This window comes from Archocentrus centrarchus, chromosome 22 (assembly GCF_007364275.1).
Source record: "Archocentrus centrarchus isolate MPI-CPG fArcCen1 chromosome 22, fArcCen1, whole genome shotgun sequence".
NCBI lineage: Eukaryota > Metazoa > Chordata > Actinopteri > Cichliformes > Cichlidae > Archocentrus > Archocentrus centrarchus.
In genome coordinates this window covers 17,447,506-17,460,982 of record NC_044367.1, presented here as the reverse complement: position 1 = coordinate 17,460,982, position 13,477 = coordinate 17,447,506, and the positions used below count along the sequence as shown (strand labels likewise).

The 13,477-nt window shown below is 39.3% G+C and overlaps 1 protein-coding gene across 1 annotated transcript in view; it reads left to right on the top strand.

The window, feature by feature from the left end:
- LOC115772347 (single-stranded DNA-binding protein 3) overlaps positions 1 to 13,477 on the top strand; it is a 35,505-nt gene that overhangs the window by 6,468 nt on the left and 15,560 nt on the right. The window contains exons 2-4 of the mRNA XM_030718537.1: positions 1,403 to 1,475; positions 2,215 to 2,276; positions 7,071 to 7,155. Of these exons, the coding sequence (XP_030574397.1) occupies positions 1,403 to 1,475; positions 2,215 to 2,276; positions 7,071 to 7,155 (220 nt within the window). The remainder of the gene's footprint in view (positions 1 to 1,402; positions 1,476 to 2,214; positions 2,277 to 7,070; positions 7,156 to 13,477) is intronic.

Genomic DNA, 13,477 nt, shown 5'->3' with positions numbered 1-13,477 from the left:
CTTCTCATTAGGACCTTATTGGCCTGTCGGAGGACTGTCTGCTCTGGGCACGCGGGGCACTGTCATATCCACGCTCCTGGTCGATTGATGGTCCATTAACAGCCTATTAAACATGACTAAGTGAAGGAGTTAGGAGTACAATGTTGGGCCAATAGGGGTTTCCCAATCCACAGCATGGTTGTCTGTCTGTTAATAGACCCTGGTGGATTGCCATTATCAAGTGTTGCTGGCCTGTTATAAAAGCAGTGATGTTGAAAAGTCTGACGAGAGTTTTTAAAATATTGTTGGTGTTGTTGGAAAAGCCTGTCGCGTGCAGCTATTTCTGCTGGTATACGGTGGTTTGGGTAGAAACACATATTCTTCAAAGGGTCTGAATGTCTTTAGGTTATGTTTTGATTAAAGGACTTTGGATAATCAGGCTTAATAAAATGCACAGAAGCAGTGAACTATAGCAAACTAAACAAGCCACCTGGAGTCGCAGAATCTTTAAGTGAGATTTATGGTCTATGAGAACAGAGGTAATGTAGAGCTTCAGTCACAGGAACGTTTGGTTTCCCTGAACACTCCTGTAGCAGGAGTTTAGGGTTCCTAAACAAAGAAAATGTAGTAGTATGGAAGAGCAACATTTCCACATAAGTCCCCATTAGTTCCAGGACGTAATGTCCAGGAAGCATTCAGAGAACTCATTCATTTTGCCCCTTTGTTATCTATGTCTTCCCAAAAATGTAAAGCCTTATAAAGATGACTCTAATTAATCACCAGATATTTCAAAAAGTGACATAATTTTTGAGCACAGCAATATGCGTCATGATAATAAAGCTGACTTTTTATGTAATCAGGACAGTACAATCTGCAAATGTTTAAATGCAAATATACCTTTTAAAATCAGTAGGGTTTCTGAGAATGAATAGAGTACGCATGTATGCACGGAGCATGATACTGCGATACTTGCTTGTATTATTTTCTTACACCAAAGGATAACAGAACTATAATGACACGAACAAAATCATAAGTTTGTCAGCTGCATATCGCTGTCTCCATGTCCCACAGGATTTCATTGTTAGTCGATTCTTCTGTTGCTCTCGTTGTCCTTGATAGCTGAATGTTCCTGAACTTTCAGAACACAGTTCCTGTTTAATCTTAACAGTATTTGAATGACACTCAGTCAGACCAACTTTGAGAAAAGTTGTAAATAACTTCACACACACACACACACACACTGCCTTTTTTGTCACTTTTGTTACTTCTTAATAAACAGTGTGACTCTGCTTCATGGTAAAGGAAACTGAACCATCACTAATATGTTAATACATCTTCTTTCTTCTTGTGTGATTTGGCAAGAAAGAAGAGCGACATTATATTATAAAATATCACTAATTTTTCTTTTTCTTTTAAATTTCAGGTTAGCGTTATATGTGTACGAATACCTGCTACATGTAGGAGCACAGAAATCAGCACAGACCTTCCTGTCTGAGGTAAGACGGCAGCCGTGACACCGACTAGTTTATTCTGTACTGAGCTCAGTCGAATTCAGAAAAGTCTTTTCTGAAAATCAATCGTATAGTTTAACCTTACCAGCTCCTGTTTAAGCATATGCTACCAGAAACATTGGCCTTGCTTACTAATGAATGGAAAACGCCTTCCTGCATTACCAAGCTTTACATGATATATCTCTCCTGTAGCTCATGTTTACAGCAGCTTGTACCTTCTCAGGCATACATCATCAGTGCAAACATGCTAAACATGATTACAGGGTGCAAGGTGTTGCATCCATTTTTCATGAGGAAATCCTATAAAGTTACACCAGAGCATGCTCACTGTCTAACCAAGGGATCTTAGTGAAGCAGTGAAGTAATATTATTTGTAGACATTTGTAGGCAGTGTATTGTAAACTGAAATTTCTCCAGGCTCCTGACAGCTCATTTGGGTGCAAGCAAGTAAATTAATGAGCTATACTCTAGATGATGATTGTACTTTAAATTCAAAAAGAGGAATAGTACAGGGGCTACTAGAAGAAAGATAGTCAGGAAGATGGAGATGCACAGAAAGATGCCTATCTTCGCATTCAATACCAGTGACAGTTTGAGACTAACTGATTATGTGTTCTTAACCCCTGGACCTGCAGACATAATCCTCCCTCTCTAGTGGCCATAAGTGACCTCTCCTCTTCTCTTCTCTTCTCTTCTCTTCTCTTCTCTTCTCTTCTCTTCTCAGATTCGATGGGAGAAGAATATTACATTAGGGGAGCCCCCTGGATTCCTCCATTCATGGTGGTGGTAAGTGATGTTTCCAGTTTTTCTATTATTAGCAGCATGTTTTCACTTTTTTTAATTCTTGTGTGAGTAAGCATGCCCATTTTATTTGCTTGATGGTGTAAACACATTTTGCAGTGAGCGTCTTAAGCTGTACATCCCCTGCCCCCTCCTTTTAGTAACACATGCGTGATTGGGCTTGACCCCTAATAACTCACTACTGAAATGTGAACAGCTGTAATCCTGTTTTGAAAGTCATAAACTCAATATACAGTACATGCAAACATTCAAAAGTTAAGGTGCTTGAGAAATGCCACTTTTTAAAATGTAATTAAGGCTGTTTGCCCTTATTCATGATTTTAAGTGACTTTCAGAGGTGGGAGGTCTGGCAGAGTCTCAGCCTTGGGGTTGACCAGACTCACTGAGGGCGTGACCCCCTCCCTCCCTGTCTTCTCCCCTCTCCCATCCTCCAGCTCTCTCGCCTTCACCCCCGATTCTGAAACAATAGATCCAGATGGTTAGGGAATGGACCCCCCCCCCCCTCTCCCTTCCCCCTCCTCACCCTCTCGTCAACCTTTGTAGCCCTCACCTCCCACTTTTCCCCCTTTTGTTCACATGGGAGAGGGATTCTTAGCAGATTAACCCATTGCATTCCAGCTTCCTTTGTGTCACTTCTCCCTTTACTGTCTTCCCCCCTCCCCCCCAAAATCATTTCTGCTCAGGGCTAAGATTTAACCTTTAGGGTCAATACCTTAAGAACTGATCAGCAGTTTCACTTGTTTTGGGGGGATTGCCCTCACCCTGTGGCTCACACTTACGGGTATAACATGTTTCTTTTATTGTAAAACCCACATTTACATGCACATGGTCAGCATGGCCAGTTTTTCCCATATGGTCTGCTACATATTTAAACCCAGATGGAAATATTAAACGCTGTTACGGGTATGTGGGCTTTCTGTGGACATAATTGATGTAAATGTTAAAGTGGTTCCAGTGTTAACCTGAGAACAGTCCCCTCCATGCCAGTGTCCCATTGTAGTTAAGACCGCTTCACTAAAACAAATCTTCAGCTTACATAGTTAAAAAGGACACAAGCACAAGCCAGATCAGTAGAAAATCTAAGCTGAAAATAAACTGCTAAATTGTCTTACTACATTGTAATAGTAGCAGTAGTAGTATTTGTCTGGCAGTATTTTATTTTTCTCAGGATCAGTACATCTAATAAGAAGACCAAAACCCCAGATGACAAAGTTTGTTCTCACTTTTTTATACTTCTCCACAACCTTGCCATTTAAAACCCTTCGGCTTCCACTAAAGGCTTTAAAATCTGGTCAGTATTTGCTTATAAGTGATACCCTAAAATGACCTGGAAAGTGGCTGGGGAATAGTGAAAATTACATATTTAACGGGGACCACTTCCAGCGTCAGATTTGGTCCACTACTGAGTATTTGGAGTAGTCGAATGGTACATGCAGGCCTGAGTTAATATAACTGCACCGTCCACGTTAATTATATTAAAAAGTTTATGCTATTCACTGCTAACCGTTAGTTGGATGAAATATTCTTTTTCAGTATTTTCATTTACATTTGTTCACAGTTTATCTTTATTAACTAAGACTTTAGAGTTAAAGCATTAGATAACAGGACTGTTCAGAGAATCAGCAAGTGTACCACGATGTTTCTCCCATTTTACTTACAGTAGTATAACCCAACCACTTGATTTTAGCCTATTTTAGAGAAAGATGCAATAAAGTCAACTTTTATGCTTTCTGATGCGTAGTTTGACGATTACATTTGTATTATTTTTGCATATTCTTATCCACTAATGGCTCGCTGCACATAATATACTAACTGGACAGCATGTGATTCTCCCCCAAGGTGCTTCTGAGCACAGAGGCAAGTTAGAAAAAAATATTCACCCTAAATAGTCCACTAAGCTAAATCCATATATCTGAGACTTAAAAAAAATAAAATAAAACAATTTACAACTAGTTGTAGTCTTTATAATTTTACATTTTGTATAACTATTTCCAAAATGATTTGCTCTGAATCATGGCAGTCTTGGTCTTCCAAACAATAAAACACTTTCTAAACTGCATACCACTTCAGCAGGGGAATACTGGTCCTTTTTCCTCTTTTCAGGCATGTTTGACAGTGAAAAACAGTTGGCAACAAACACGAGTAATAAGAAAACCACACAAACACTGCTTAATAGCAGACACATGCTTTGGACAGACGCACACTGATCAGTCAATAAAAAATGATCAGCATTAGCTTTCCAAGGAGTGACGTGACCACTCGTTAGAAAGCTCTTACTTTGGGCTGGCAGGCGGTCTGAAGTTTATTTGGATGAATGGGGGGTTTATCATTGGGCTGATAAATGAATGAAATGCATAACTTGTAGGTCAGGTTATTGTGGACAGTGCGTCCTCATCAAAGGAGGAATTTCAACAATTGATCAAGGTCACTAGCACGGCTGGAACTATTATCTGAAATCAGGTTGTGAGATGCTACAAAAATAAATCAGAATATGTGTGGACTGGCATTTTTCTAAATTGACAAAAGCTTACATCGACCAATAACCCCCTCTCCCCTGGGTTATGTTTTTTTTAAACACTTATGAAAATGCTGATAATTGTGAACAGCCCAAACATTTAATATAAAAAGAAAAATCACAGCACAGCTCCAGATTTTGGATTTGTAATGGATTCACCCTGTTGCTGAAGGACTTGCATCACTAAAATTAGTGCCATACATATTACAAAGCGACATTAAAAATGCTGAAAATTTAAAAGTACAGCATCTAGCAGGACCTTTAACACTACAGAGGCGACTGAGCAGAGTGAATCTTTGTAGAGTCTACGACGTAAGTGGCCGACACCGTTGCCAGCATTTGTTCTTGTGCGTGGTGTTAATTACCTTGTGGTTTGATGCAGTGCCAGCCACGACAGAAACAAATAAAACCAAAACCTGGAACCTTTCCCCTTCTGGCTCCCCGGTCTTTGGTGTGGTCAGTTTTTGTTGGTTTTGGTTTGGTTTTGTTGTGCTTTTTTCTGAAGCAAACATGTTTGTCCCTCAAGTTTTTCCATATTGTTGTATATATTTCTTCACATCCATTCCGAGAGTTTCAGCGATCATCCTTTAGGAATTTGCTGACTTCTAAGAGTCCTGATCTTGAGGGCAATGTTATCATTCCTTATATACACTGATCCATTCAAAAACTGCAACAATAAAGGTAGACAGAAATGCACAGGCCAATCACAATAGCATCGATGCAACATGTGCACATCAGATTACGTCGTAGGGTTTCAGAGTAGTTTGAGGTTCCGATGTACCTACAGCATAGATTTAACACAGGAACATAAATCCCCTGGCAAAAGGGTAAACGTCAGCCTCATAGAGCACCATCAGCAATACGAGACTAAGGACGTGTTGTAATAAGAAGAAAATGAAAGCACAGAATAATAATTTGAAAGCGTACAAGGCAGTATAAATTTAAAGAAAAGGTCTGATCTGTTATTTAGTTAAAAACTCTTTAATTTGAAAAGGTTCTTTCTTTGCACATGAAAGGTGTAACAAAATAAGTGTAATGGTGTGTTTATGTAGACACTTATGAAGGGTGTCTTATACATTTTTTTTCTTATTGCACATTTGAGCTTTTAACTGTGGGCAATAGTTCTATTAGGTGCACTTTTTTGCAGCTTTTATCAGCACTTTTCTGTTTCTTGTTTCTTCCACAGTGAGCTGATATGAGTGCTGCAGTGCCCTCAAAGACCTACATCTTCTCATTTAGTCTCATTCACTACAGCTGAATAATAGACTTATTTTTATTTTTTAATACAAATCAGACATCTTATGCCTTCACTGTTGTGGCGATCTGTCCCTCTGTTATTGAAAATAATATGGACTAATGATATTTTTGAAGGCATTGCATCAAAGTTTGGATTTCCACGGTGGTGGAAGCAACAGCATCAGTAACTTCCCAACTTTGGGGATGAATAAAGTAGTTCTTAAACTAGTCAGGGTTTGTAGAACAAAGTTTTTCTCCTCTTTTGAATTCACATTCTCATTGTTTAAGCTGTTAGTGAAATAATCAAATCAAATAAAAAAAAAAACATGTGTCCACTCTGACCTTCTAAAGGTAGGGTACCAAGTTAGGATAAGCCAGCTTTAGGGATCAACATAATCTACTCCATTCTACTCATTTTGCTCAAATAAAGGAGCTCATTATTGAACAAACCTAAGCCTCCCAAATATAAATGTCTCATATGAAATGCAAGAGTGTATGAAAGATTTTTGGGATTCATTGTGTGTGCGCGTGTTGCAGATGACCAGGTCACGTGAAGCTGCCTTTCTTTAGTCATGTTGCTGTTTTATAGCACAAAGAATAATTCAGTTAGGAACTCTTAGACCAGGCAGTTTGCATTCAGGTTTCTACTTACCACACCCAAATGGAGTGAAAAAGAAACTTGCATTGAAATACTTTTATGTGTAGTTGGGTCAACTCTTGGTACATATCAGCCAAGTCAGTGTAACTGTCACAGTGTGGGGACGGGGACAGGAAATGGTTGCAGGAGGTCTGCGCAAGTATGATAATGTATGTGTGTGTGTATTCTGAGTGAGTGAGAGGTTGATTGAGGAGGCGACACTGGCATTGTGTCCCTCTTACAATGATGCTCAAGTGTGTAAGAGGTAGTTTAAGAGCGCTAGGGAGATAGTGAGAGTGTGTGAATGGGTTATGAATAGCTGTTACACATTTGCTTGTATTGCTCTGTTTGCTAACCTTTGAACCCCCATCCCCTTCCCCCTTCATTTCAGCGTATTCTGGGATTTGTATTGTGCAGCTCCTGACCGAAGAGAGACGTGTGAACACTCCAGTGAGGCAAAGGCCTTCCATGACTATGTAAGTGACAGACGGGCTTCACAAACACTTAAAAGGAAACAATTAACAGTTACTGTAGAATCAGGGTTTCTTACATAAACACTTAAAATATTTTAATCACAAGTTCAAATTTATAGAAGAATCTTAAAGAGGAACTCAAAGATAAATTGGACAGAAAAAAATTATAATTAGGTGTAACAAAAATGTTTCTCGAACAACAAGGCATGTCAGCAGACTAGATTTTTTTTTTTTTAAAGTATCCTATACAAGACATTTCTGCTAGCCAGCACTACAGTTCTAACAAATGGTTGTTTACCAATTCATTGTTTACATTCTTTTCTTGATCAGTTGATGTTTGGCCTATAAATTGCAAGAACATGGTGAATGTCTGTCCTTAGGTTTAAGGTGAAAATTCTCAGATTCCTTTTGTTTTCTGACCTAACACACAAAGACCCAAACATTCTGACAATTTCAAAGGCTGAAGCTATTAACTGTTCGGCCTTCTGCTTCAAGAATAACTTAAAGATCCACACACACAAACTGCAAAAAAAAAAAAAGTATAAGGAAAAAAAGGTTTAATTGAAAATGCTTTTTCCCTGCATTCTATATACTGTTACAGTGTTAGTGCTCATTAAAAGTATTTCTTTTCTGTTCTTGGCTGTTTTTTTATGATGTCATTGACAGTTGAGTTCTCAGCAGCCTGAACCACGTGCTGTTCAGACCCTCTGTTTAGAAGACGCAGCCATTTAGAATAAAGTTAGGTTAAAGCAAGAGGAACAGTGGCTACAACTGGGGGCCGCACCAAGGCTCCAGTGTAAGATGTATAAAGATTATTTTAACCTGTGACTCGTACAAAACAATTTCAGTTTGGAAATATGTGTAATGGGTCTCCTTTTTAACTTCTTAAAGCTCTTAAAGTCACATAATGTTCAGCGTAATTTATTTAAAATTCCCACTGCTGGACTCAGAAGCCTTCAAGAAGCCAAGTTAAATGCACTGGACTTCTTGAGTTTTCCTATCACACATGCTGAACATGCATGTACATATATGCATGTGTAATTCAGCTGTTGCGGGAAAAGTGTAGCAAAAAAGGAGTCCTTATTTCTTAAGGTGCGTGAATAAATGACAAAAAAGGAAGAAACTTCAGGAGAAGAAAAATAAAAACAATTTTAAGGAGCAGCAAGAGAAAAATGAACTGAGTATTATGGAATCCAAAGGGTCTCATTCTATGGTGGTGTTGATTGAACAATGACGCTGAAAATGATATCATGTAGGTAGTTTGCAAGTCAGTGTTTCTCCTTTGTTACAATGCATGTTGTTACAGTGCACCACCTGAAACAACATCGCACAGTTCAAGATCCCTTCAGTGCCATAAAAACACTGATTATAAACATAACAACGAATCACTATAAAATGTCAAATGTAATGTAATTCCTCCCCTTTTTTTTTTTTTCTTTTTTTTAAAATGTTTTCTGAACTTCACGTGTGAAAGCCGTTTATGCATACAACCTTGAAAAATTCTTTTATACCTTTGGTGCTAAAGGAAAAACTATTGCACGTGGAGGTCAAAGGTCAGGGTCAGCTGTGGTTTCTAGAGTCAAAGGAATTCTGCAAACAGCAACTCCACATTTCTCTCTAGTAATAATGCAAAGTCTTTTTTTTTTTTTTTCCCTCCAGCATGAGGAGAAATTGTAACTGTATTCTCATGTCTGTAAAAGTCATCTGCTGTGATTGACACTGTGTCTGTCTTCAGCGTGTCCTCTTTGGCCAAGACACTGTGGCATTGTGTATGTGTGTATATGTGTCTGTGTGTGCGCACTGTATAGTGTGGGGAGATAATGGAATAGAGTTCTAATCCGGTAATCCCAGCACTGGGCCGAGGCTAAGCCAGGGATTTGTGTGTGTGTGTGTGTGTGTGTGCGTGTGTGTGTGTGTGTGTGTGTGTGTGTGTGTGGATGGGAGGGGGGGCATCTTTGGCAGCCAGCCCATAATAGGAGGGTGGATGCGCTCACACCCTTCTTCCAGTTAACCCTGTGTATAAATGTAGATGGGTGAGCTGCATGTCTGCGCCTCACAGTGATAAAGCAAAGGAGATGGGACTGGTTTAATTTTGGCTCTAGTCTCCTGAGGCTGGTCTCTGAGCACAGGTCCTTTCTACTGGTTTCAAAAGAATGAACCAGTTAGAGAGTTAGCGGTACTGAAGAAAAAGGCATTTCACCTTACATGAAAACAGTTTTAGTCCTTCGAGGATTGCAAGCCAGCGTTTAAGAAACATCACAGTTCTCTCTGCCGGGTACAGAGACAGATGAATTTTTTTGGTTGTGGTCAAGGCTACTTTTTAGATACAGGTTATAAAAGTAATATGGGGTTATGATCTAGTAGATTGGCTTATGGAAGCATTTTTTCCCCCCTCTCTATATAAATATCCAGATACTATAAATATCCCGTTACTATAAAAGTTAAAATATCTGTTTCAACAAAAGGGCAAGTTTACAGAGCTTAGCATACTGAGTTTCACACACATGCAGACTCACATTATTTTGACTTGTTTTTAGTTGATCTCTTTATACAGATTTTTTTTAATGCTTAAATAGCTTTATATATCTGAAATACAGTTTCTAAAGTACAGTCATCATTTCATTATGTTTCATCATTTAAGTGAGATTTTTTTTTTTATATGTGTCAATATTTATCTAAAGTGCGGAAGAAACCCGAGAAAAGCCAAAGCAAACACTGTGATGTGTATGCTTTAATCAACGCATGTCAGTAAGACCAAGAGCAGGAATACTTGTCTTGGGCTGTGTTGGATTACTTGGGCATCTATTAAGTGAAATTTTGCCATTCAGCTTTCAGCAACACCTTTTAACTTTCCTCAAGTATTTGCTTGTTTAGGTAGTTTAGCACAGCTAATTAGATGCTCGGTTTACCTAAGTTTTTAGGTGATGGTGTAAAGTGCTGTGTAAATTAGCAGTTCTGTAAAAAAAAAAAAATCTAATTTTGTCATGGATTTAGTGTAAATTTTATATTGGATGATGTTCTTCCACTCTGTATTTCTTTTGCAGCATGGGAAAACCAGCTTCTAAAAGCTTGTAGATGTATTCATCATGGATTGAGGGGTCACGAGTGCTCATTGCTTGGGTATAGAAGGTCACATGATTTTTGTTTTGTTTTGTTTTAACTGCAGAAATGCACAAGTATGCACCACAGTGTTAAATCACTGCCTTCAAAAGTGAGTGCCAGTTTGAAAGTATGAATTTTTTTTATTTTTTTTCCTTCAAACTTTTGAGGCTTCTTCAGGAAGCTCTTCCTCCATTTTCTCTTCACTTCTTGTCACCCCCCCCCCCCCACCCCCCCTTCCTTCTCTTCTTCACATACACTTGGTGCAACTTCATCCTGTTCACATCATATTTGTCACAGCTTTGGGTTTCTCTGCGACACCCCCACATCTGCATCTGTTATCCATCGCCATCCCCCCCCCCCAAATTTTTTCTTACCTCCCATCTTTCCTGACTGTACCTCTTACTCTTTCTTTTACCGAACACACAAGTCTGCCCCCTCCACTCGGCTTATCGCTCACTCCGTCTCCGATGCTCATTCTCTTGTTGTTTCTCTCACTCTCTTTTCCTGACCCCCTCCTTCCTCCTTTCTTCACCACTGCTACAACCCTTTTTCCGGAGACAAGATTGATTGGCTAATCTAGCTGTTTACCCACAATGCCTAGTAGAGCTGAGGAGAAGAGGGCAGTGTTGATAGCATAAAGACACAACCAAGAGACAGTTGAGGTATTTGAAAATGGAGTTCAGTGAACAAACCAAATGGATGGGGAAGGAAATGAAAGTTAGGTCGGATTTTTTTTTTTTTTTTAAATAAAGTAACTATGAGAGCCATCTGTGTGTAACATAACACTATAAAAACTTCATATGAAATTAGGAATACTGGAAATAACGTACTTAAACTTAAGTATGTCAGCGTTGTTATATTGAAAAATTTTGGTGCTTTTCAGTACCTTGTGATGCCTTAGAGGACAGCAACGATGTAATAATATTTGTACTGTTGCCTTAAATGCCATAAAATGTTTAAACCTAATAAGTCATTAGTGACAGTGAGCAGCTCTTTGTTATACTGCAATTTCTCTTGGAAAAAAATCCATTAAAACCAGCCCACATTATGCAGCATATTAAATAACCTGCAGTATGTTTTCACTGTGAATAGTTTAAGTAGAAAGCCTCTTAGTTGCAATTGAATTTAAAAAAAAAAAAAACTATTCTGCCAAATTGCCGTCTGCTGTAACCGCTGGTTTCCTCCTCTTTTGACCATATTAAACAAATCTGTCTAAAAGTTTATATAAGTTGGATTACCACAGTGATGGAGCATCTCTTTAAACACCATGACTCATGGTCCCTGGAACAGGTCTGTCATTCCTCCTTTTAAAAATGTCTATAAACCAATTAAATCAATATTTGTGTGTATTTATGCATTCCTGTATTGAAAGCAAAGAGACATAAAACTATAATAAGTGTTTTCCCTTCATTTACATCTGTATTTTTGTCACTGGCTGCCCTAAGGGAAAAAAAAAAAATCAGACTCCAGATCAGCTGAACGGGGAACTTCCCTCTTTGTGGACTTTGTTTTATCATTGCTGAATGAATTATGTCTGAAATAAGAAGTGAGTTTCATATATATTGATGATTTATTATCACATTAGTGAGAATCCTAATGGCTAAAACATCCATATTAATTTTTGTTAAATTGTTCCTTTTCCTCTATTCAACCATATGTTGGTGTTCACTGCTGTTCTCGTTCTACTCATAGTCTTGTCTTTTGGCCGCGCTGCCATCTCTCTGGAGCGTTGGCTAAGTGGATGTTGTGTCTGCAGCATGTATTAGTGCTGTCATCCGGTGTGTGCGCACAAGTCCGCCTGTCTGGTTCAGTACTGCTACCTTGGCAGCAGTGTTTGGGGAAGTGCGTGTGTGTTTAGCGTGCACGGTGTGCCAGTTTTGAGGACCAGCTGGGTTTTCAGAGATTGTGCGCGCGCGTGCGCGTTTGTCAGACGTGACGGTGAGAGGAGCAGCCATATCCTGTTGCTCCAGAGTGAAACACACTGTTTTGTCTGGACTGATAAATTAGCTAGATCACCACAGTCAGCTATTTTTTCCCTCCCATCTCCATATACTCTGTCTCCCATCCTCACTCCTTCACCGTCCTGTCCCTCCTCCCTTCTCTTTCCTCTCCCTCTCTCTGTTCGCTAAGGACAGCAGGTCAAGGAGACAGTGATGAGGTACATATCAGTGTGAACCAGAATGTAGATTAGTACCTCTCCAGGCAGGGACACACATAAATACAGACACATACACACAGGTACAGATACATTTGCTGTCTCTTCCTACCTCTCCTCTTTCTCTCCATCCAGTGTTTATACGTCTGTCTTTATCCCTGTGAAAGGTATCAGGCGGAGGTCAATAATGTGTTGAGCACTATTGATCTGTCCGGTAGGTCCTATGGGTGAGAGAGGGGAGAGGGAAATGGAGAGGGAGGGATCAATGCTATTTTGTATAGCCTATCTGCATGCTGTACTATATGAGCCAATCAGATCATTAGTTGCTTGTTCTCTGATAGATTATTTATCAACATTGTGAGTTTCCACTGCGAAGGAAAAGCAGTCACAACTCTGGATTAAGATGTCAGTTTAAAATATGTTGCCATCCTGATGGTGAGGCAGAGGGTGGAATAAGTTAAATCATCCTCAGTTTCACCACATAAACTCCTCACACCAACTGGGAGGAAGCAGCTTCAGTAAAATGAAGTCATTAAAGAGTTTGGTACAGTCGGATAACTGATAGCTGCCTCAGGTTTAAAATAATTTTCATCAAGCAAACAAATTCACGTCGAAGGTTTTTACACCGCGCACGAAGGCATCTTCAGGCTTTGCTTGGTACTTAATGTCTTCATATGTTAGAAAATTGAATCAATATTATTGAGTGAATGTTATTGTTTCTGCTGTTAGATGAGAGTGATAGTATTGGATAGTGTATGATCCAGAAATAACAGGAAAAGAAAGACAAGGGGTGACTTGTCACAGAAATCATCATCCAGACTCAAATCAGGGAAGCTGTGACTGCAGTACAAATACCAATCTATTAAGAAGACTGTTTTGCCCTTTTTGCCCATGTGTGCAATAGAGAGAAACAGGAAGCATGAGAAGAGACAGTGGGATGACATGCATCAAGGTTCTTTGTCAGTGTATCCAATTAATGCTTTGGTCTGAAGTGTATGTCAGAGAATAAACTGTGGATGCACTCATCAGAGAGTGGGCCTAACTGTGGCCCACTCTCTGCTTGATTAC